The sequence below is a fragment of the Triplophysa rosa genome, linkage group LG6 (assembly GCF_024868665.1).
Source record: "Triplophysa rosa linkage group LG6, Trosa_1v2, whole genome shotgun sequence".
In the NCBI taxonomy this organism is placed as follows: Eukaryota; Metazoa; Chordata; class Actinopteri; order Cypriniformes; family Nemacheilidae; genus Triplophysa; species Triplophysa rosa.
Window position 1 is genome coordinate 22,062,300 of NC_079895.1, and position 25,899 is coordinate 22,088,198.

Sequence of the window (25,899 nt, forward strand, 5' to 3'; positions counted from 1 at the left end):
GTAATTTTTTGTGATGAACGTCAACAGTTTCTGAGATTTCTGTCTGCATGGTCATAATATAGCAGAGAGACCAGTATGAAAAGAGCCACACACATCAATCAATGCTGCTACACAGATTCACATTTATTTTATAACGATTTAAAAATGATATTCATATATTTCTCTCTTTTTTGATTATTTTCATAAACACAGGAATAGACAAACATAGCTCTGTGAATTATTTACAACGATCACACAAAGAAAAGCTACACTAGACATTTACAGTAAGATGTGAAAGCGTTGAATGAAATCTTACAGGAACTGTACGACATTACAGGTGTTTTTCGGATGATGCACACTTGTGTACAGACGTGTGCATAAATAGAAAGTACCCACGCTCACCTGCATGAGACTGCATTGTGTTTTTTTGTCATTTTTATATGTGTTACGTTGAGTTGCATTTTTTGGCCATTCCAAGGTAAAGCATTTGAGGAACATGAATGTTATTGTAAAGACTGCTTTGCAACATCAAAGTATATATATATTTATATAAAAAACAACATTATACTGTTAGTCATCAGAAATTTAGATCACTTAAAATTACTGTCATTTGTGTGAAGCTTGTTTGAAATAATGATGTCTGTTCTCCCTGAAACTCTATAAGGCCCATGTAAAATGTCTCTTGCATACACAAATCTTTCAGTCTTTTACAAACCGAGTGAAGTTTAAAGACCCCAGAAAATCAACTGGTGTTTTGACGATGTCTGTTAGCTTTGACTTAAACTTTATACTTAAAGTTAAAAACATAATTTGCAGATATTTGATTTCAAACGTACATTTAGAACAAAATTATTAGTCATCTTCACTACACAGATTTAGGGGATGCATTCTTTCATACGCCCAACCAAACCTCCAGTTTCAACAGAAATACATCAACACAAGACAGATAACTACACTCATCAAGCGACTTCATGGGGTCTTTGCATTTCTGTCTTAAAACGAGGTGCGGAGGATAGAAGTACATGAGCAGAAATAATGGAATAGAGACACTGTGAAGGCTCACTGAGGAAGGGCTTTCAGAATGGCATTGACTTCTTCTGCCACAGCTGTCAGGGCAAACTCGAACTGATCCTGAGGAGAAAAAAAATGTATCTCCATCATACACCCTCCCTTGTAAGAGGCCCATGTAGCGAAATTGTGCACTTTGTACATACCTTAGTGCGTACCATACTTGGTCTCTGATCACGAATATGCTCCAGCGTTGCAGCGATATCAATCTCCTTCACACCTAAAACATACAGGCAATGAGTAAAATGAAATGAAACTCTAATTTAATTTGAACAAGTATAAACATGCGTTTACCTTTTGCCATGCGGTTGAGTACCATGTCGATAAGAATGTAGGTGCCAGTTCTGCCAGTTCCATCACTGTTTGAAATATAAAAAACAATTAAAATGTTATTCAATTCCAATTATAAACTCTAAAAACAGCCATATTCCACCCATCCCTAAGATGTTTACCTGCAGTGCACAATTATTGGGCAAGAACGTCCTCTGTAGCACTTGTTTACTTTTCTGAAAAAAAGATGCATAAAGCAAAATCAAAGATTAGAAAAGGTGTTGAAAGAGAGAGAAACTGTGCATGTTATAATAAGCCTAATTGTCAAGAACTGCGATTCATTATTCTGTCAACAAGAGAAGATGAAAGATCAGCCTTGTTTGGAGGACTGGGGAAGAGGATGATGGAGCATCTGTCTTCACCCATGCTGCACTCACACCTACCAATGATCATTTTTGTGACTATGCAACTGGACCCAGACTACTAGCTGCAAATCACAAAAATGACACTGGGAGGTGTGCTACGTCCAGGGACCCACTGATCTCCATCAGAGACCAAAGAGACACTTGGAAGGAGAAGAGTGAGGTAAGAAGGTAAAGCAGGAGCGGAGAAGCTCCAAGACACTGAACGGAGAGGAGCTCAGGGGAGCGATCTTTAAGGTTTGATAAACATTCACAGATATTTAGGGAACTCGAGGCATGTAAACCGAGGCTTATATCAGGGTCAGGAAGAAACAGCAGGGAAGATGTAGAATTTGTAAGAATCAGACAGTTACTGTGTGTGTATGGTGGAAGTGTAATATACTGTGAGAGTGTAAAGTTTCACCTCTGAATTTGGGTTTGTTTTTTAAAGGGACACTCCACCCAAAAATGAAAATTCTGTCATTATTTACTTACCCTCAAGTTCAAGTTGTTCCAAACCTGTATGAATTTCTTGTATGAAATATATTTGGAAAAATGTTAGCAACTGTCATTTCTGGGACATCACTGACAACCATATATATATATTTTTTTTTTCTTCTGTTGAACACAGATATTTTGAAGAATTTTTTAGTTTTAGTTAAGTTTTTTAGTAATTTAATTCTTTAGTTTTTGGGTGGAGTATCCCTTTAAGAACTGTTCAATTTATATTTTGTTTATCTATAATGCAGTTTATCAGGTAAATGTAGACCTACAGTATGTAGAAAACATTCACATTTATTTAAACTAAACTTAAACTTATTTTACTTAATTTTACTTAAAACAGTTCTTAAAGTATCCCTTTAAGAACTGTTCAATTTATATTTTGTTTATCTATAATGCAGTTTATCAGGTAAATGTAGACCTACAGTATGTAGAAAACATTCACATTTATTTAAACTAAACTTAAACTTATTTTACTTAATTAAACTAACCATTTGTTAAACTAAACTTTTTTACGTTTCTTATGTTAAAGCTGCAATGTGTAACTTTGGGGTTAATAATAAACAAAAATCAGTCATTGAGGAAGGAAATAAAAGTCGGTATTAAAGTATCCTTATCCCGTTTCTAATGATAATGATTTACAATTTGAGCTAAAAGTCAGGTATACTTAAGGAAATGTCAGCTTGACTTCAACTCACAAAGATAAGTATGTAGAGCAACCTGGAATTTTATGTTTCAAACAGAGATGTCAATAGACTGATTTCACTCCGCTGCTATGTTGAAATCAAAAACAAGGCAGAGGTGGGAAGAAAACCAGAAGGACAGGTAGACTACAATGGTTTGAACTACCATCGGGTGTCTGTTACATGAAAAAACAAATGATGTGTTTTAAAACAACGTTAGATTGGCTGTGTGCGCGAATGAAACCCGTTTATGGCAGTTTAAACAGTCACTAATATGTGATACAGCTTAAGGGGTCAAGTAAAACAGCTCGTGTGACATGCATCCTATACTTATATTGTCACATTTATGATCATAATCGTTTTAATAACTCCTGGTTGGTTGTCCAAACCATTCCAGTCAATCTGTCTTTCCGGTTTTCTTCCCACCTCTGCCTCACTTTCGATTTCAACATGGCGGGGGGGAAATCGGTCTATACGGAGGCAAACGTTACAAAAAAATGAAAATACAGTAATATTATTTTATGTTGTTCATCTACACTCTTAAAAAGATGCTACAAAAGCGATTCTTTTCAACAATGCCATTAAACAACCACTTTTGGTTCCCTAAAGAATCATTCAGTCAAAGGTTCTGACTAAAAGAGTCAAAAGGACCTCTACAAAGAATTTCGTTTTATGGCATCACCTTTATTTTTAGTAGTGTATTATGGTTGTTGAGTGGTTGCTAAACTAAAATCATTTAATTTCAAGTTCATTTTCAGTTTGTTTTGATTCAGACGGTCTAACAGGGCTGAAGTCTGCCTGCGTGAGTTTCTCCTTTTGAAATGAATCTACACTGTAAAAAATTCCTGTTAATTTACATGGAAATTTAACAGCAAAATGCTGTTTTCGTTTAATAGCAGTATGTTACTGTTTTATACAGTGCATTGTGGGAAGACTTGTTCACTTCAGGTTAGTGGTCGAACAACCACAGTATGTCACTGTTATTTAACAGCATTATACCATATTTTCCTATCTGCGCCATTTGGATTATCAGCATGAGGTACGTCTGCACCTTTATCTATGGTTGTAATATCTTTAAATTAAATGTTAGATCTTAAATATCCAGTGAAGTTTTTATTATTTAATAACATTTCCTGTTTTAATCAGGCAAAGTATTTCTGAAAACAACGCTAAGATACTGTATGCTGGTTAGCGGAAAACTTCTGAAACAGTGACTGGGTAGCGTTAGCTTAAACAGGAGATTCAAATGCTTGTGACTAAAAGGTAAGAATTACCCTAAATTTAATCCAACCTGTACGTTTTACTAATATCTGTGTAAAAGATGAATCGGGAACGATAATTATTGTTTTTGTGTAGTTACACTTTTAATGTGCGTTTTCTGACCATGTAGGTGAGAAGTATTTTATATTGTCTGCAAATTCGCCTGATTTTTCGTGTTATCTTAAAATCCACTTAATATAGTATGTTACCCACTGATTTATTATAGATCAGTGATGCTATCAAGTATGTCTAAAAATACCGCTAAATTATAAAGATTCGGTCAAGCTTGTAATACATGATGCTTTCCGTGTGCATGCATTGATGGTAAGATACATTAAACAGTTAGTTTATTAAATATTTATGTTTTGGTAACTGGGTAGGCCTATATAAGTAAAATCCCGAATTATTGTCTGATTACTGTGTCAATTTCAAAACCACTGCTGGCTTGATTGCCACCTATGTGACCAAAATATATATTTCTTTCCAAGGAGAAAGTCTAATGGCTCACTTTGCAGAGAAGCAAGAAAAAATGATTCTTAAAAAAATGTAAGTTTTTCTTTAAATTAATTGTGGTTGTTAGTTCTTATATGAACAAGTGTGTAGGAATGCTTCAATCAAATATGACATATTTATTACTCATATGATTCGTATGTCCATAATTCTAAATTTTATTTTAATGGAGTTTAATACCTTAAAACTCTAAAAAGGACACAAGGTTAAGATTTTTTTTGGTCCAAAAGCAGTCTGATTCCATTTACAGAGGTGGCCAAAATTATAAGAACACTAGTTTTTTTACCAGCTAAAAATGGTTTTAAATCAGTTATTTCTATATTTCGCTGTAGTCTGTCAGTAGGAAATATCAGTTTACTAAAAGTATTAATTTTGCCATTAATTGTAATAATCCAGTGAGATTTTTGTTTGCATAAGGAGTCTGACAACAGCCAGTGCTCCACATAGAGATCTGATCTTATCATCATCATCATCAGTCTGTTTGAAATGACATGAAGAACCAGAACAAACTGAGACAAAGTAAATCCAGAAGACCTGTGGCAATGTCTCCAAGATGCTTCAAGAAACCTACCTTTTAACTGTTGTTTAACCGGCTTGTATGTTGTAAACCGTGTTTTCATTTGTTTGTTAAAGTGAGAGTTCACCCAAAAATGAAGATTCTGTCATCATTTACTCACCCTCTTGTCATTGTAAACCTGTATAACTTTCTTTTTTTCTGCAGAACACACAGGAAGACATTTTGAATAATGTTGGTAACCGGCCCCCATTCACTTGCATTGGTTTTGTGTCCATACAATTGATGTGATTGGGTGTCGGCGCTGTTCGGTTACCAACTTTCTTCAAAATATCTTCTTTTGTGTTCTACAGAAGAAAGAAAGTCATAAAAGTTTGAAATAACCAGAGGGTGAGCTAATGATGACAGAATTAATTTTTTTTGGCGAACTATCACTTTAAACCTTTTTATTTTTTAATTGAATGATTTTTTTATTAACCTGTTTTCGTTTTAGGTTAGTGACATTGATTTGAAGCTACATTTGTATTTTATGTTAAGGCATTTATAATGCCTTATTGTGTCTTATTTGTTTTTGTTTAGTTGCTTTACGAAAGCCATTTTTGTATTTTTATACATTACGGGTGCTTTTTTGTTGCACCATAGTTTGTGCATTAAATATTATAATGATGGCTTGTATTTTTGCCAATTTTATGGCGTAACAAACAAAGCATATAAAATCTGATGTTGAATAGGAATAAAGAAAAGATGAAAAAAGAATAAGTTGGCTTCATTTGTTTTTTATCCACAAATATAAAATACAGGGTATAATTGCATTTTAATTAAAATAAGTTGACTAGTATGTAAATTAACAGCTGTATGCTGCTAAGTAACATTAGTATGCTGTTCTTAAAACAGTATCATGCTGTTAATTCAAATAACAGTAACCCGCTGTTATTTAACAGTATAAAGCTGGCAACCACAGCTGCCAGTAGATTACCGTTTTTTTACAGGATCATTTTTTACAGTGTACCACGTTCCAACAGTTTGACTTGTTCAAGCCAATGTAAAGAAAAGATTGTGAATATAATAGGCGAGCATTATTGCAATGGAATGATAATCAGCCAATCAAAGTGCAATGGAGGCACTGTCTCTTTTCACGTAAATGTTCTCTTTATCTCACTCCCACCACCTACATTTAATCCCCACTATATGAGAACCCTAATGAGAACACAAGCTCTTTGTTTGCTTCATTTCTGTATTGTTTCTTATCCAAATCTTGAATGGGGGTGCTGCTTCCATTACCTCCTGTGAGCAAATGCCGCTGTATGTGTAGTCATATCACAGTGCGTGTTAATATTTCAGCAGTATTGACCGCATGCAGCTGTGGCAGTACCTGCGGAAGTCCAGCAGGGGACGGGTGGAGGAGGGAATGCCGCTCGCAGGCCAGCTTAGCAAGTGGAACTGGGTGAGGGTGCGCGTCTCCTGAGTCTGAACGTTCTTCAGGTAGAAACTACGAACCAAGAAGTCTTTGCACCAAATGTGTTCAGACACAAGATTCACCTACATGGTACACAGAAAGAGAAAGGCACTAATAGACTCAAACAGATGAAAAGCCACAGGAGAAATGAAGGCGAACTGAAAGTGAATGACGTCTCTCACCTCATAGATATTGTACAGAGACGACCCTTCGTCAGGCCAGTAGCGTTCACACTGTTTTTCTCCATCCTCCACCAGAGCTGTCATCATAACTATTACAGTACATCCATTCTCCCACACCATCTATCACACACCAAATCACAGCATTAGTACAAGACGAACCATTTATCTCTGATACATATTACTTTTATACTTTTAACGGTATTTATGCACGCTATTTTATTTGATAAGCCTTATACAAATTCAGAGACAAATATATAAATACATTCATAGATATATAATACAAAACAAACATATATATCGGAAACTAGATACAAACATTTTAGTTTGAATCTTTAAATGTGTTTTACCTGCCAGAAATCAGCAATAGTGTGTGGCAAAGGTCCTTGAGTTGCAATATATGCAGGCAGACGTGGATCGTGATCAATCTTATGAGGTAGAGAACAATGTAAATAAGACATTTACATGTGACATCATCACATTGGCAAATTCAAGTGTATTGCATTAACAATTCTTTACTTCTCCAGCACACATAACAGCACTGAGGATTTGATATGTTATATATCTTACTATGGTGCTGGCATTTATGTAGTCCTCTTTGGAGGGGTTGGTCTCTGCCTTTAGTTTTACACGTGAATGGTCATCTAAAACACAGACCCCAACATTTGAACAGGATTAGAGTTATATAGAAAATGACAAAATACTGAACTAATTATTGAATAATTTACAGTTGCTTTATATAATATTTAGCAAGAACACTGTGAATAAGATCACTGCAATAAATATTTTCTCATAAAAAGCTCTTACAGGGCACAAAGTCAGGATAGCGATTCTTCTCCATGTTGCTTTCAGACTGGCCGATTGAGACGGAGCTCGGCTCAGCCTGGTACAAGCACAGAGCCTCCCACTCTTTCTGCAAACGGTCCTTATTCTTCAGATGGTCCTCCATATAAGCCTGAATAACAGAAGTGGACTTAAACATTAGCTGAATGCCATGACCAGTCTAATCATTCTCTATCATTTCTAAAGCATTTAAGGACACCTCATATAACTAAAACACAACATGAAACCATTTAATAGTTTCCCCTTTAAATTATTCTTAAAGTTTTAATATGGAGTCATATTGTGCAAGTGAAAGTCTATTAACTAGATGTATAGTGCTGAACAGCTATATAAGTCTATAGTTAGTGTATAGTATAGTATATATAGTAAGTATATAGTTAATTTTGTTAACTTATGTTTGATGCCACTTTAAGCGCACAAACACACAAGCAAAATGTGCAGTTGTCTGAATTAGAATTTTTATAAGTGTGTGCATGTGTGTACCAGTATCATGTGTCCAGTTGAGATGTCCATGTTGGACTGGGCAGGCTCTTCACTCCAGGACGGTGTGCTGCTGTGAGAGCTAGGGCTGTGCTGCGGCCCGTCACTGAACTGAGACGACACACTGCTGACTCGAGAGGTGTCAGTCCCCCGTCGACCACCGGGCTCCGGACGGGTGAACGATGTCTTTGCTGCCATGTGTTGGCGACACAGTTCCTGAGAGACAGGGAGGAACAATTACTGATGAGCGTTTAACATTATTTCAAATTAGCATGCAATTATACGGGTTTATTGGTAACAACAACATATTTTAATGTTTACTATAGTCATCTAAATATCTTTTTTCTAAAACGTTTTTTAAGAAAGGACTTCAATTTTACATTTATTGTAATGTGTGATTTGCTTGGTTCTTTTCTCTCTCTAATATTTTCTAGTACTATCGAAAGTAAAAAAAAATCCTGGACACAATACAACATTTTTAAAATTGCTATAGAAATGATCTTGACTTTATAGGTTTTTATCTTAAACCTGTTAAAATGTGGGAAATAGAGTTAAACATTATTTTTATCCTTGTGTTTGATTATTCCCTTTATTCATATTTAATAATGATACTTTATTTTTGCTACTGTGAGGAATACTACAAAAATATTTGATATAATAACATTCTTTGCTTTTTGTCATGTGTGATGTGTTTTCTTTATTTAATCACACACCCTCTCCCTGTGTCCCTTCCTTTCTGTGTTTAAGCTTCTGTGTTTGTTTAACAGTGTACCTGATAATCAAAGTGAGTTTCTGCGCCGGCTTCTGGTCCCAGACCCAGTTTGCCGGAGGCTAACTGACGGGCGTGGTGGCGAAGACAGGCAATCGCCAGGGCAACTAACAACACCGTGCCAACACAAGCCATAGCGACCATTGTCAGTACGACTCTGCGTGAACCCTCCCCTACCCGTGTGGCCTGGGGCAGGCCACGCCCCTCGCTCCTCTGTGATGGAGAGAAAAAGAAAAATATTGTAAATGTCAAAACACTGCAAATGAGACACGTAAGCATTTCCAGAGCACAATAAATGGCAGACAATTTCATAATACAACATATTTTTTTTTACATATAACAAGTTAATATATCTCCACACGTCATAATACCACAAGAAATAGAAAAATTAAACAGAAATTGTTTTTGTGTTCCTAAATAGCATTGAGATGGAATGGAAACTTGAATGAACTTGCTTCCTCTAGAGATTTAAAAGAGATCTCGACAATGTCTCAAACGCTGTTCAGATTTGCCAAGAATCAAAATACTAAGATTGAAGTCTAGGATCAAAAATAACTCCAGTATTTCGCATTACAATCGTCCAAAACCAACAACCTGAAAATATACACAAATTCATCAGGTCATTCTATCATCCAACTGCATTTCTAACATTTTCTCATTTGTGCTCATTACGTCGTCTATTTTTAATGTTAAACAAAACATAATTGAGCTATGAAAGCTATTAGAACCCCACCTCTGAGGTGGTTTCTCTTGCACAAAACAGTGTCCACCCTACTCTCTTCATCCCTCTCTCTCTGTTTGTGTAAACAAGTTGGTTGTCATCATCAGCGACTAATTACCCTGGCAACTCACACACAATCTCATACACACGCGGCGACACGTGCCAGCCCTACTCAACTCCCTGAAACAATTAGAGAAAGTCACCGACCCGCCCGCCCCACTGAATAATTACCAGCGAGTAAACAATTAAGGAAATCCCCCACACAATGCAAGGTCAGTCACTCTGAGGGTCTCTCTTGCTCACTTTCATTTATTTTTATTCAATTGATCTATCTCTCTCATTCGCTCTCCTCTCCACACTATTCTCCTGGTGCATCAATGAAAACGGAACGAACGCAATGATTTGCAACGATTGTTGATGTCATGCACCCGCCTTCCCGGCCCTCTGCCCCCGTGTCTCCAACCCCTGCCTGTTGGTGTTGCCATGGTGTCTGGGAGCCTCAGCAGGGGAGAACAGGCCATAGCGCTACCATGGCAACAACAGAATGCTCAATGTAATCCATGGCCATCACGGTGAGGAAAGGAAATGACGGAGAAGAGGAGATATGATGTTATCAGAATGCCTAAATCATTCAAATGCAAATTACAATTTAAATACAGTAGCTTAGTAGCTACACATCTTTTTAATTTGGTCATTCTAATTAATTTTTTATTGTTTCGGTACGCGTGAGAGCTTAGAGAAAACTACATAACTCTATTGTAAATAATATTTTTTTTAATTGTTAAAAGCAAAATAATCACTAAAAAGAAATGACTCACAGCAAGGCAGTGAAGGGATTAAAAATGTCACACCAATTTAATTTATTTATTCATATTCTTATTTAATACATATGTATTTTATTACATATATTATTGCTTGTTATATTAAATCATTAATTACATTTAAAAAATAATATCAGCCTCAAAATATGTAAAGGACGACAAGCAAACAAAGCAGAAACAACAGTCATTTAAACTAGATCACAAACTGCTACCTATATCAATCAAATAAAAACACTGCATGAATTGATTTAATTAATTAATTTTATTTTTCTTCATTGAATCATTCGATTAAACAATATGATCTGTTGATCTGAATGGTCTTATTTGCCTCTCTATCGCCATCTCAGTTTGAAACACTTAACATATACAGTAATGTAAGGAGGAAGTTTTCAACACTGATTGTTTATGTACTTGCTCAATAACTGATTTTTAAACGTAAAAGTACAAATTGCTGCTTTAATCAAAGCCCCCGCAAAACTCTATAAATAGCCGCAACAAACACTCTAAACAACTTGCTCTTACAATAGATGTCATTTTCACACCTATTTTTTTCCTAAGCCATGTGCAATGAGTGGAACAGACCTTTAGGTTGAAACCTCACCACCATCTAAACAGGTTCTGCAGAATACAGCCGACCGTTAAGGCTGAGCTAGCAAAAGAAAAAGAGTGAGTGAATGAGCAGTTAAGTCCTGTCACAAAGAGGTCAAGACGCCCCCCTCCCTTTTTCCATCTCTGTCCTCCTCGTACCAACTCCCTCGTTTCTCTCCTTCTTCGTTCCTCGCACGTTTCATTACGTCCCTCTTGTTCCCACTCAAATTCGACCCTTTCGCCTGAAAAGCTAGAAGAATGTGCCGGAGAGGAGATTGAAGGAGTGGCAGGGGGGCGGCGTTGAAGCAAGGGTGCGCGACTGGACTGAAGGACAATGGGGAAGCAGATAAGGGGTGTGGGGCGCCTCACCTGCTACTCCGGAGGGGCCCCGAAAGGAAGAGTGACAGGCTTTTAGAATGGAGCACAGGGGCAGGCAGGAAAAATGAGCTGCTTTAGGACAAGAGGACAAAGGCCCCCCAAGGTCTGAGAGGGGCAGGCGAAGAAACGAGGAGAAAAAGCGGGAGAGGAGGCAACTGATCAGATGGGTTGGAAGGAAAGAGAGCACGGTTACAGGGTTCGAGAGAGAAAACTCTGTGAAGGAGGGGTAAAGGAGGGTAATGCACGAGAATATATTTGAGAAAAACCTCACAAGAGAGGTCATATACTAATACAGCATTTCTGTAAGGAAGAACACAAAACACACACTCATATGCATATACAACCAAAACAACGTGCATTTGAATCACAATAAGCTGTTGGGCAAGGAAGCATAATTCAAACATCTGCTCCTCAAGAAGCAGGAAAATCGGATTCAGGGTCCCAGGACCCCTTCGCCATTCCCCGTGACCCCTCCGACCTCCACCGAGCTCTTTGACCCCATCCGCAGAAAAAAGAGATACCCTCACACAAACGCGCGGCTGTGTGCGTGCGCTTGTTTGTTTTGGAAGCTCTCGGGGGCAAAGATCACCAGGAGCTTCGCGCTCTGAATCACAATGGGCAATTCAGGGACGGGCGAGATGTCAGAAACGAAGTGCAGACCATCTCTGAGACTCTCGGTGATCTAAGATTTCATCAGCCTGTCTGTCCCATTATGTATCTTCTGCGCCATTCACTCCCTGTGAATTGATTTTACAATTCAGCAGGAGCACGGTTATCTGATAGAAGCGTTCAGACTATGACTCGTCGAAATTCACATCGCCGCTGTGGCGTCTCTGCTTTTATATCACACAGCAGAGGGTGTGCAGTAAATTTCAGTTTTTCATTAAGTTCGCTCTATAAACCTTTGGAAAGTTGTTTATAATGGAAGATTTTTTTGCCTTTTCTTTCACCTTTCGAGCAACAGACGTTCATACCAGCTGTTTTTGTCTGCAATGTATTTAAAATAGAAGAGGCAGAAGAAAACAGTTATCATTCTCCTTTATACTCTTTAAAGGGAAACTTTGCAATATTAATATGATTAAATCAATTTTTGTAAATATAAGATTTTATGTCAAGATAGTGTGAAAAATAACATCCACTTTATTCCAGTCATTTTTCCTTAATATAATGCCTTTGATGATTTAAGACATGAAACCGTGAGTAATAGTGTGAACTTAGTTGCACTTGCAATGGCTACAAATGGATTACATCATCTCACTCATCCTGCCTGCTCTGCCCTGTTACCACAGCAACCAGTTCACCTGACATCACTTTTCAACATAGCACACAATTCTTAAAAACAAGGTTAACAAAATTTTTCATCGAGCTCAGTACACAATGACACACACACAGGCATACTATACACGCACACATCTGTATGCCATGCTGCATACTTCCATGAAACTGAGATCAAAAACATAATTGTTGTTTTATATTTATGGTGATTTTTATTCTCATACTTTTCTAAATATTTTCATGTCCCTATATACCTATATAAAATTATTTTATTATGACAACATTCTGTAATGTAACAGAAGAGGCAAAAATATAATCGTCTATCTGAACTTGGGCTTTCTGAAAAATTGTTGCATCGTGAAGTTTATGAATACAATCTAATAAATTGAGAGTAATTATAATTTATTGCAACCCGGTAGAATGAGAGAAACAGAAGCAGATCTTTGGATATCTTTTTTATACATTTCGTCTTATAAGTTTTAGTGTTAGAAGTAAGTTGTTTAAGCTGGTTTATGTTAAACATATTTTAGAATTCTTGAAAAACATTTACAGAACATATTTATCTTCTTATGTTTTAATAAAAACTGAGTTTTAAATAATAAATATCCACATTTAGTTCATTTTATATTTCATTTTTCAAAGAGTTTATGAGTAAAGAAAAAAGAAGTGTTTCAGCAACAAGTACATTTAATGCAATCTAGCCTACAAAAAAGATCCCAAAAACTGTTTACAAAATGTCATCACAAGAGTTGATTAAATTATGTTTGAATTATGAAACCAGGACAATAAATTACATTTGTACCGTACGTCTATCGAATAAAAGCGCCTACTGTATATCTATATCTACAGTATATGCAGACACATTTTTGGCATTATTAAAAAAGGCACAATTTTTGAATCTCAGGAATCTGAATAAAGAAGAATATGACTTTGAAATACAACTAGAATGAAACATAATCATCAGCTGAACACAAATCAGCAAAATATGGAATCAGCATCACCATAGACCTACAGCATCAGTGAGGAGGAGGATTAGTATTGGAAGAGAACTCACCCACACACATCTTGCTCAGACCGCAAACCTCTTTACATCACACGTGCCGCAAAAAACGCAGGACCGTCTCACACATTCGAGCGCCCTCAAACTCCAAGCATCCCGGTCGGACCGATAAAGCTTCAGCTACGTCGCGTTTTTAACGTTACAGTCGTGAGAAAGCAAAGTGGAGGAAAGATTGCCATGCGAGTTGTGCCTGAGCGAAAAGGTAAATGAGTGAAAAGAAATGGGAAGAACAAAAAAGGGAGGGGAGAGCGAGAATGTGCCTCCCCGAGAGCTGTGTCCGACTCGTATGAAGGCCTCGCTGCCTCTCAGCCCCATTCAACCAATGCCGCCACTTGTCACATCAAACGGCGTTGCCGTAGCGACAGCTCCACATGTTGCTGATGGTGAAATGGTGGGGTGAGGGGTGGCAGTGATGCCCTGGATAGTCCGTCCGTATGAGAGAGAGAGAAAGAGAGAGAGGCAGGAAGAAAAAAACTCAACAGGAGCAGGAGGGGGTACAACGAATAGGGTGTAAAAAAGTGCCATGGGCCCAAAAAGGGATTGTAAGTAATATGGTTTGGCAAGGACATAAATCTTGAGGCTTCACATCTGGAATAATCGTACCAAAGAAGATATATGAGAATGCAGAGGCCGTGGAGAATATAGGAAATGATTCATGCCAACAGATGATTTATAGAATAATAAGTGTTTAGCGTGTGAGAAAAAAACAAATATGTTTTAAGTTTATGTTTGTTCATTTTAAGCTTAAAAACATCCAATAAATATACACGTCCAAGATTTCAAAAAGTATCCTCATCGATCTCAGTGGGAGCACCAAAGGGACACTACTGTGTATGTCACCGTGGGAGGGAAAAACTCGAATGCATTAAAGAAAAGCGAAGAAAGAGACTGACAAACGGAGAAAGCAGCAGAAAGCGTAAAAAGCGAGAAAAAACAGCCTGCGCAGAAAAGCATTTGTCCCCAATACAAGAGGGACAAAAACCAGTCAGGTGCAAGCAGGTCTCATTACTGAGGCAGAGAGAGAAAATTATAAGATAAAGGACGGAGACGCACAAGCTCACTCGCACATGCACCGTGCACTTCACGGCAAAGAAAGTGTCACGGCCCACAAAGGCGCAAGAAAGAATAATTAAAAATATGAGCAGCCGGATGCAACAAAAGACATTATTCCGCATTCAAGGGCCCGCAACAGCTGTACAAAGTGAAAGGGAGCCGGTGAGGGAGAGCGCAACGCCTCAATATGCGCCGAGCACAAAAGCCACCCAAGAAAGTGGGGGAGCGAGGCAGAAGGGGACGAGGAGGGGTCGAAGACAGAGGTAACAAAAAGAACCCAAAGAATGGCCGAGGGGAGAATGGCATGAGATGCATATAGAGAAAGAATGAGTCAGGGAGAGAAATGAGGCACGGCGGGGGGCAAAAACGTGGAGGACTTGAGACGGCACAACTGTACAGTAGGGACAGTTAGAGATGAACGGTGAAGATTTCAAAAAACATTTCGTTTGAAATGCCCTCCTTGTTCGGCGCGGCATTAAACGCCAAAGTGATTCATGAGAACGACAAATTATATCTCGGTACGTGATCTGTGCATAATAGATGGACAAACTGTAGAATCTATGAATTTCAATGAGAACGGTCCGTGTTTGGTTGATGAGGGCTGTTATGTGGAGAATAATTACTTGTATGGGCAATTTTGGTGCTGACTGACAAGAAAAGAGTGGCTCATTATACCAACCAGTTAACATACTCACTAATCCATAAACCTGCTGATCACAGTGAATGTGGGGGGTTTGCGGTTAGGGCACATGGGAAAAAAAGAGAGAGTTTCATACCTCCCCAACTCCAGTCTGGATGATTTTCAAACCCGTCTCACCCTCCAGGAAATTCTTCTCGGCAACTGCAATGGTAAAACAATGAGGCAAAGACGTTTGTGTGTGTGTGCTATGAATTATATAATCAATAAGCGTCTGCCCAGTTTCTCAGTTAATGAGCAGATGAGATATGAATGAAAATACACCTTTTCACGCAGCCTAACTGCCCGAATGAGAAGGCTTGTCACTCACCTGCTTTATTGGCCACGTCCTCTGCGGTGAGATTGAGAGAGTTCTGTCTGATCCTAAACGTCAGGGCTGGACCCACCACGCTGCAGACATGAGCAGAGACATGAGCTGCTTTGATTTTCTCTCTGTATTCACTGATCTTTCAGTTTTTCCCTGTCCAGCAGAGCAAATACGCACACACACAAACACACGCTTCACCTTATGTTGATGAAACTGCTCGTGGAGAAATGAATCTTCTCTGCCAGCAGCTCTAGGAGCTTCACCCCATCATACAGACTTAAGGGACTGGAGTAAAATCACAGGAAGATACATCACAGACTACATACATTTTAAGAAACATTCAGCATTTCAGAGAATCATGACACTGAAGGAGGGAAAGCTGATCTGGAAAGTTTTAGACTTTCAAATTTTTGAAAATCATATAATATGTAAAGGGGGACAAGTAAATATAAATTCAAGGAACTATTAATTGAATTGAATTGTGTCAATTCAATTGTTGATTCAATTTAATGTACTCCCATTGAATATATCTCATAATTAAAGATAACTTTTGTTCATTTTATTGCAATAAAATGTGAATATTTAAATATTGAACATTTTGAATTTTTGAAATATTTATTTATAGAGACTGAATTCACAAAAGACAGGGCTAAATAAACTAGAAAAGGTCAAAAATAACTATCTAGACAATTTCCTAATTTGTCTAATTTCCTAAGAAACTACTAATATCATGACAGTTTAAAAATGTCCTGATATTTCCAGATTTTTGGATATCGACATTTATATAACATCATTGTAGATACATGTTATATCATTCCTATTAGCTTGTTATTATATTCATTACATTCATTACTTTTAAAGCAAAAAGAAAGAAAAAGTCTAATCAGTTGTTTAACCAACATATAGAAGGAGGACATGGCACTTCACTAATGCATAAAGTGCTATGTCTATAAAGCTTCGGAACAAATTTAAATGCCTCCAACAGAGAAAATTTCAGGTGAAGTTAATCATACAGGATTAAAACAGAAAACAGTGCCTTGTACCTCTGATTAGTCACTATGTAGCCATATTCCTCCCTGCTGTTTGTCCCGTCTTTACCGGCTTTCAGGACATTAGCTGTTTTCTCTTTCAAACCCAAGTCTTTTGGTGACAGCGTGGGCGCCAATGTGCTTTTACTGACTTCCTTAGGCACCGTTGCAGGGGCTGGTGTGGATGGGGGCTGAGTGGGGCTCCGCTGGTATGTTGGGGTAGAGGGCAGAGCTGAGACAGGTGAGGGGGGTTTGACTCCTTTCTGTGTCACTTTGTCGTTACCTTCTACAATTGTCTGTCAAGAAAACAAACCACATTATGCTGTTTTATAAAGCCATTATTAATGTTAAACAGAAAACACGAAAGTAACATGCAATCAACTTGAAACTGCACAGCCCATTCATTGCTCCCTTGAGCTTTTAAAGCTATTTGATAAGCAGAAGTGTTGTTAGATGACTCATTCAATTATGCATTAAAAGCAATGTTAATAAACACATCCCGGGGAGCATGCTGATCAAGCATTTACACTGAAATATGACCAAAAAATCTGTAAAATGTTAAACTGGCAAACTGTGCCTACCTCTTTTACTGTGGCTGTCCCTGGGGATTGATCTGAGAAGGAATAAGACAAAAATTAAACAGTGCTTTTCCCCCACTATTATACTGTACAAGTTATTTTAGATTAAAAACTGAGTTTTGCATGCATAAAGAGAAAGCTAATCCAAAAAACAATAACATTTGTCTGATCTTTTCTATTGATTTATCATCTGCCTGATTCCTTTATGAACTGGATGTAGATTTTTGCCTCACAAACAAATCAAGTAGAGCTACTCTGGATCCTGTCAAATTTGTGTGTTTGTGGGTCGCAGACATTTAAGTGCAGTAAACATTTAAGTGCAAATACTACAGGTATATGTGCGCTTGTGCATGATTCAGGGTTATGCCATACCTGTGTTCTCCAGATTTTGTAGGAGCTGCAACAGTAGCATGAGTCTTTTTATCTGCTGAGGGCTTAGGTCTCGTGGGTCCACCCCAAAACCCTCTGACAGACGGCCCAGCTGTGCCAATGTTTCATCTATAACACACAGGCAATGTACAAACGCATGACTGAGAATCAGACAACATAACTAAAAATCTTGATTTGCATTGGATCAAATTCTATTCTAATAACTATCCTAACCATAACTACAGTAATTCTGTAAGTAATCCAATGACAAATGAGGTTAAAATGATTTTTATTTTATTCCAGTTTAATCTGTATAGGGCACATACAGACTTACAAGACTTACTATGACAAGCTTTAAGGGGGCACAAGCTATACACCTATAGAGCAAACGCACACGGCACCAGACTGGAACTCACCGTCGAGTCCGGCGAGAGAGCTGTAGTCATGAGGAACTTTCTTGTTGGTGTGCTGGGATGAGCTGGGTTACTCCTGTAGGGTGTAGTCCTCACCATAGTCCAATGGGAAGTCTAGATCTTCATAGTATGGGGCGGCAGGGAGGGCTGCTGCCCCCCTGTGGCGGAAAGAGGGTTGTGAGGAGGAGAGGTAAAGAGACATAGCATCTTCCAGAAGCTGACGGTCTCTGTCTCTTTGCTGAGATCCGTCTCGGGAGGAGGGTCGCTGGTATCCCCCCACACCAGTGTGAGGATGGAGAGAATGGGTCATGTCATCCTGGTAGGGAACAATGAGAACAATGAGTTTCAAAGGCATTGGGGACGCTTAGTAAATCTGGGCTTGGTTTTTCATGCTGCTTTCCAGGAACAATTGCACATCACTTCTCTTTATAGCAGGAGAGACCGGGGCTATAGTTGACACACGGGAAATATCTGAGTAATATATTTGGTTTTGATAAAATTCAATTATAAAATTGATGTTGGTTTTGAATACCTTGTTCAAGACTCTTCTAAATTCTAATAATTTGTGTGAATAATGTCCTTAAACTAAAGTATAATTCAAAAACAATAATACCACACTGTAAGACATTAAGGCAAAGGCAGACAATATAAGTTATCTGAAAGTTAAATTGTGTGAACAGGTATTTTATAAATATCAAGTTGTCACATTTTTCATTATTTTACTTTATATCATTATTCAACAATATTTGTTGTCCAAAACAATTGTGTGATTTGTTTGTACTGCATGTTACTTTTTGATGAATTGTTTTGTCTTTAATGTGTAAATGATGTTGTTTTGATCATATTGTTGGAAATAACAGCTTTTTGTAGCCAACACTTTATAGTATTGCTCATACAATAATTAACTTTCAAGAATAGACCCACCCTGAGAAATATTCACTTGTGTATAAAAATGTAACAAACTCGCCCCGTTCCCTATATCACCTCAGTTGTACCTGTAGGTATGAGTATGGGTCCATAGGCAGGGCTTGCATCCGAAGTGAGGAGGACTGGCGGGGGTCTAAGATCAGATAGTCCATATAGCTCTGAGCTGGTCCAGGCTCAGAGTTAGAGCTGGAATAGCCCTTCTTAGCTGCAGGCTGGGGTGACCTACAAAAACCAGGCAATTACACAAAATCTACAAGATCTAGCTATTTTGTAATTGAGATGAACACTTAAACTAAAATCATTCATGGAAATGATATGTCCATTATGTGCATTATCATTCTATTGTTTTGACAATACTAATACTCACTGTGCATTCTGGGTTTTTTGTGTGCGTGTGTGAGGGATACGGCTCAGCTCCTTAGCAATGATGTGCTGGGTGATGTCATCCTGCCAGGAGAATCCTGCATTGACACAGAACCAAACACAAACATTTTAAATAACACTGTACATAATATTAATGAATCATTGTGTATTATAGATGTCTGTGGGTGTGCGTTGCAGCTTGAAAACAAGTATGAAACCTTAGATGCTAAATCATGCATGTATGATCGATAACAGCTTGACACTGAGATGTTAATGTAATGGCTTTTTTGTCAGTTATTACTTTAGATTTTGTTTGTGAAACACATACTCCATCAGATATGGACACAAATGACAGTACCTAAAAAAATGGTGGTAGTAAAGAAAACAATGAAGAGGCAAATATTAGGAGCAGTCTCTGAAAAGTTTTGTTTAGATTAACATTTATGCATTTGGCATCCAAGGCATTTTCTTGGAATTAAACACTTGGCATTACTAGCACAACGCTCTGCCAGTTAAGCTACAGATTTAGCTGTCAGTTCTACCATCAACAAGACAATCTTCAATATTTCCTCATCTCAACACGACAGCAATATTTATTTAAGTCAATCTTTTATATAAGTAAATTGTTATATGATTTATTAGTTAAATAAGTAATAAAATTTACATTTTGTTTTTTGTTTATTTTATTTTCATTTTGTTTACAAGTTAATACAAAATTGTGGTTGTTTACAACATTTTAATGTTAACTTTTTCAAATGGTAAAATTAACACTCTTTATTAGTGAAATTAAAACCTTTTATTAGGTTGCAAAATTACTTTCTTAAATAATAATTAATGACAGATATCATGTGTGAAAGAAAATGTTATTTTAATACTACTACAATACAATGCTTTTGTGTACAATTTTAATTCAGTTCCTACTCCTTATTAGGTTGAATAGAGCTGTGGTGGCTCTAATTATTTGCTCTTAAGGCAAAATGTTGAATGCTCCCTCATTTGTAAGTCATACATATGTTTATTCATAAATATGAATAAAGTACATAAAAATGTGATAAATTTAAAATAAATGTAAATGTTACTCCAGCTCCAGAAAAACACAAGTTATTGTAGTTTTTTAACAACGCTACTGTCTGAAATTATAACCACTAATGTTTACAGATATACATTTTTTATGTTCAGTATATAAAAATAAAATTCTGTAATTATGCTTACATAAAAAAATTATGAAACTGAAAGAAAACAAAATTAATTAAATGTGTTATTGTGAGGTTTGCTGTGTAAATGTGTGTGCGTGATTTACATACCCTGAATCATCAACTGTTTGAGAACTTCCTGCAGTCTCTGAAGAACAGGAACAGAGACCTGGTACTGAACCTGCTCATGTCTGGAGCTCCGACACTGCCCAAAGAGCCTGTCTATAACACAAACACACACATCAGTCACACTCAACAGCTATCAAACACCAGATTAGAGAAAACATCTGAAAATTATTCTTCACAAAATACTTTACTGATATTTTGTCCAAACAATTACAAAAATACATTTTCTGACTAGCCTATGAACTAAATCATGTTGAAATGTTATTGTCATCAGAAATAAAAAATAAAAAATATGAAAAGCAAAATATCATCTTGACAGTAGGGGGACCATAAATGCATCAAAATGCTGCAACCAAAATATCTCATAAATGAAAAATGAGCCACTTGACTAACAAACACCCATAGCATCTTCAGCCCCCACTCTCACACTCATATACACTCGCTTCCTACACACATACCACTGACTCATCTCTGACTAAACCTCCAGTTGTGTGGTTTATAAAAAGACCTAAAGGACGGTGCTGATCCCATAACGCAGATGAGCTCCAAGCGTGAACCAGGTCTATCCATGAACATGACTCAATGCTATTTATAGCACAGATGGAGATGTGAGTGCAATATGGAGGAGATATATCAGTTGCCCTGGGGCCTGGAAATACACAGTGGATTATTACATTGTAATAGCAGTGACCCAAGAGAGCTGATGTCACTGCCTCGCTTCCGTGAAATAATTACATAAATGAGAGAGTAACTTACACGGTGCGCACAGACTGAATGTATTATGTATACACGATCTCTCAGACTGTAAACATAAGGAATCATAACAAACGTATTTCACATGTTCACATGATACACATGATTAGTAAACATACAGTGGGCAGACACACACACATTAATACATATAGTATACATAACTAATAAATGTTTTGTAAGGATCTGTTTAATGGCTCTAACCTGTAACATCAGTTATTTAATTATTTCCATTATTTATTTAGGACATCTAACTAAAGTCTATAAAGCTTTTTTGGCCAAAAACTTAAACAGTTAAAAAGGCATTAAGCACTTTGTGTCTATTCTTTATTTATTTGTTTAGCATACATATACAGTATGTTTTTGATATGTACTGTATGCAGGTAAAAAGGCACATACAGTCCATTTAAACACCTGTGTTTCATCATTTTATGACCATGGAAACACAAAAGCCATATAACCATCATTGTGTTTTCTAAACCAGCCTTTGAAATGAATTTGAAAGGGACCTTTGGGGTTTGTGTAAACTCTTTTAATCGGCAGGTTACCGTGTGGATATATATATATATACGTGAGCATGTGTGCATACGAGTGCGTTTGGATGCGCAGCAGAGACGCGGTTCTGTGCGTAAGCAGTGGGTAGTGAGTCATCAGTGATTGTGGGGGCGTACACCCAGCATCCATGGGCTTGATGATGTCACCGTTACCAAGGGGACACAAAGCAGGAGTGGGCGGGGCTTGATGGTGAGAGAGAAGAGCAGGTGACAGAATACTAGTGGCTTGTGTAATACACTCTCAGGTGAATCCCAGAGAGGAATACAAATCACAGATGGGATAGGTGAGAGTGTGATACTAGTCTGGCATTTTCAAATTTTTCCTTTTTTTTCATTGCACTAGTACAAGGAGAAAAACTACAGTACATGCATGAAATGTTTATTTAGAACTGAAATTGTGGGGTTTTAGATATATTGTTATCAAAATGTCTTCAAGGTTGACATTAAAATAAAAGAATGTTTTGCATTTAAATCCAAAAATTAAAGAACAAATATCCAGTAATAACATCAATAATACAAAAGTAAGATTCAACACGGTTTCTGTTTCTTTTTTGTGAGATTGACATTGCAGAGGGATGACAGATAAATAAAATAAAATTCATTCTTTTTGCAGATGATATAATTGGTCGTGAAATGTTTGCATTCAATAAGAAAAGAAGGCAAAATATTTTTTGACGTTTTAGACCCCACATCATCTCCATGTGGACATCTATTGCACATGAAGTATTAACGCAAATCGAAAGCATTCCCTTTCACAACACAGCATTCATTACTGTTGACTAATATGAACTGTTTGGTGTGAAACTTCCTGGAGTGTAAATGATTTAGCCGTGTGTGTAACGTCTGTGTCTTAGCGCTTTCTGTGTAGCAGAGCTGTTGAATCAAGCCATCATCCAGAAATTGTGATGAAATAAAGAGGCAGAACACACATCGTCCGGCCCACATCCATGTTTCAGAGATTTACAGTATCTATGAGCAGCATGCATGCAATGCCGCTTTCCTAGTGTGATACTCACCATCAGAGCAGAACTGTTCCCTGGAGCACAGCCTCTTCTCAAACAAACAGCCTGTATGCGAGAGAAAGAGAGAGAGTGAGCGGGAGAGTGAAAAAGAGAGAAAAATAAGATGGATTAAATGAAATCCATTTTAGACTGTTTAGTCTGAACTAGACTCATGGTGTCTATGTGACTTTTCCTCCACAACACATCCTCATCTCATCAATGGGACGATAACAAAACTTGTCATGTCTGTCTTTCCTGCTTACACTGTCTCTGGTATGAGATTCACATAATCAGATTATAACCTAAAACAATTATGAATCAATATTGGACTATGACAAGAAATGTATATCTATAATGACCAATAACTTCGATGCAGAACTGCTGCGTAGGTTGATGAAATGACAAGGAAAGCTCTGTGCATGTGTTGAAAACAGCTGATCAAATAAAAAAGGCGACATAACGGCCAGTGAGCATGACCTGACTATGCTTGACTGTGTATACTGGTTTGTTTGTGTGTATGTATGTTTGTGGGATCTGTGTGTGTGTCTGTGTGGGAAACACCAGACTGGCCAGCAGCACTGCTGTCAGGGGAACGGAGCAGGACAAACATAGATAAAACGTCAGGCTGATAAAACTTGGGAAAAATAAAGCCAGAACTGGCTTAATGTGGATGCATTACATACAGGACATAAGGCGATTATAAGTGGGACATACCTATCAAAATTCTGATAAACAAAATAAGACACGTTTTCTAATTAGATCAAAAGATTAGACTGATCTGATGATACCACCAGTCTCAAATCGTAAACATCATAGAGATTATAGATAAACAGAATGTTACGGAGCTGTAAACCTCACATTTCCATATCTGTGATTCTTGAGTCACCACGTTAGTGAAAATCAAGAGACAGCTTAGCTGTACTGTTAAACTCACCCAGCATCAAACACAAAGTGCAAATCCATACTTCTTCTAAAACATTATATTTGACTCAGTCTTCACAATGTACCACTTAGCCTTTTTCTTTAAAGTAAATGAATATTCTGCATATTTCTATTGAGATGTTGGTATGTTACACACTATAACCTGTAACCCTAATCTTTTTTGTGACTGCACTTGGTAACACAGTCTGTATATATGTTTTTATAGCACACTCTCATTCCAGCAGTGGCAGACCTATTGAGTCACTACTACTCCCCAAAACAAGTAATAGTATGAGTCATAAATTCAGAGACAGCCGCACCGGAATAAAAGAGTGGATAGCAAACATACTGCCTTTTGACATCAAAACCAGTCCTCGAAAATGACAACGTAAAAACATCAAACCCTAAAACCTACTACCTGAAGATGTCTGGACCTAAAACAGTAAGTGAGAATTCTGCTCATAAATGACAGCAACCCAAAGAAAACCATACTGCGGCTCTTAAATTTTTATTAAACATTGGGAGCTGCACCCGAGAGATCAATAACAAATTAGAACATTTAATTTAATTCCAGTCAAATTAATTTTTATAGGTTTTTCATTTTTTTCTAATTTTGCTTTGTTGCAATGCAGCTTTTCTATAGATACATAATTAAACAAGAAATGTGTAAATATATTGAACATGTGTATTATTGCATATTTCATAGGATGTGCATTAGCAATACTAACTGAAAATAATTGTCTGCAGGTTTACAACATTTAGATTTTTAAGACTCAAGTGAGAGAAAGATTTTTCAGAAGCATTTTTTCAAAGGGGATCATTGTTCCCGACGTGTCGCCACGGATACAGAGAACATGATGCTGTTTCTATTGACAAGAGAAAGGATGGGGAGTAATGAATATTGTTTTGTTGTTAACATGATAATGCTTTAATTAAGGGGAAAGGGACTTGTGGAGATGTAGGCTAGCTTAAAATGACACATGAGATGGATGAATGTTTTGAAAACAACCAGATGTAAAGCTCGCCCCTCTCCGTGGTGCTGAAATGACTGCCTGTCTCTAAGCGCTTCATCCCCACCAGTTGCGTTATAGTTCGCTTTATCGTTTAAGTCTATAGAACTTCTTTTGCATGTTCAGGGCAAAATGGTCACACTGCAATACAGTTCTCAGGTTAACACTAAACGAACCACCCAAACAACTAAAGGGAATATGAATGAACTCTCGTTTTAAAAGAATAACACATGACTACACCTAACGCATCCCACATAACGTAACAAAAATACCCTCGAGCAGACGCAATTCGCTGCATTTGCTCAACACACCTACAAAGAGGCAAAATTATAAACATCCACCCAAATAATTGTCATAGGCCTTAAAAACCACACCAGTGTCTGTCTCAAGTAACGCTTTACATGGAATAAAAAAATATGTCAATTAATTTAAGCATCTTTTATTACATTTCTCTAACACTTTCTCTGTTACTATCACGTAGCCTACCGTATTTGCCCGCCATCCCCAGCTGGTAGAATACTGTCATGAAAAACAGGGCTCTCCATACTCGCGGATGCATCGTAATAATTATCCAGAACACTGAATTCAGCAAGGGTTATTTTTCGCCCTCCGTCGGGTATTTAAATCCACATTTTGCCCGTCGTTGCCGCAGGCTCGTGCTAAACGGTTGTAGCACAAGTGATGGGCGCGTCAGGTAAAACAAATTAATGGTGGGCTTTCGTTTTAGGCAATCATAAACATACGAGACATTTGCGGATGGTCAGAATTTATGGCGCGGATCCGGAGCGGGAGTGTGTGGCGGAAACCCGCAATTGCGTCATAGCGAGGCCGAGAGATTTGTGAAGTGTCTTAT

The 25,899-nt window shown here is 37.5% G+C and overlaps 1 protein-coding gene and 1 long non-coding RNA gene across 2 annotated transcripts; one reads left to right on the forward strand and one right to left on the reverse strand.

Moving 5' to 3' along the window:
- Nucleotides 1-100: 100 nt before the first annotated feature.
- ptprna (protein tyrosine phosphatase receptor type Na) lies at nt 101-25,899 on the reverse strand. The gene is given in 23 exon segments (XM_057336279.1): nt 101-1,110; nt 1,194-1,267; nt 1,342-1,406; nt 1,500-1,553; nt 6,559-6,725; nt 6,825-6,944; nt 7,172-7,249; nt 7,392-7,465; nt 7,629-7,776; nt 8,148-8,360; nt 8,917-9,126; nt 15,586-15,650; nt 15,817-15,896; nt 16,012-16,098; nt 16,857-17,137; nt 17,423-17,454; nt 17,792-17,917; nt 18,205-18,517; nt 19,197-19,350; nt 19,496-19,589; nt 20,796-20,906; nt 23,131-23,181; nt 25,533-25,899. Coding segments are annotated over 23 exon segments (2,742 nt in total). The 5' UTR covers nt 25,606-25,899; the 3' UTR covers nt 101-1,038.
- On the forward strand, nt 2,712-6,543 carry LOC130555810 (uncharacterized). Its single transcript, XR_008963143.1, has 3 exons — nt 2,712-4,165; nt 4,651-4,708; nt 5,090-6,543. It is a non-coding gene; the product is annotated as an uncharacterized LOC130555810 (long non-coding RNA).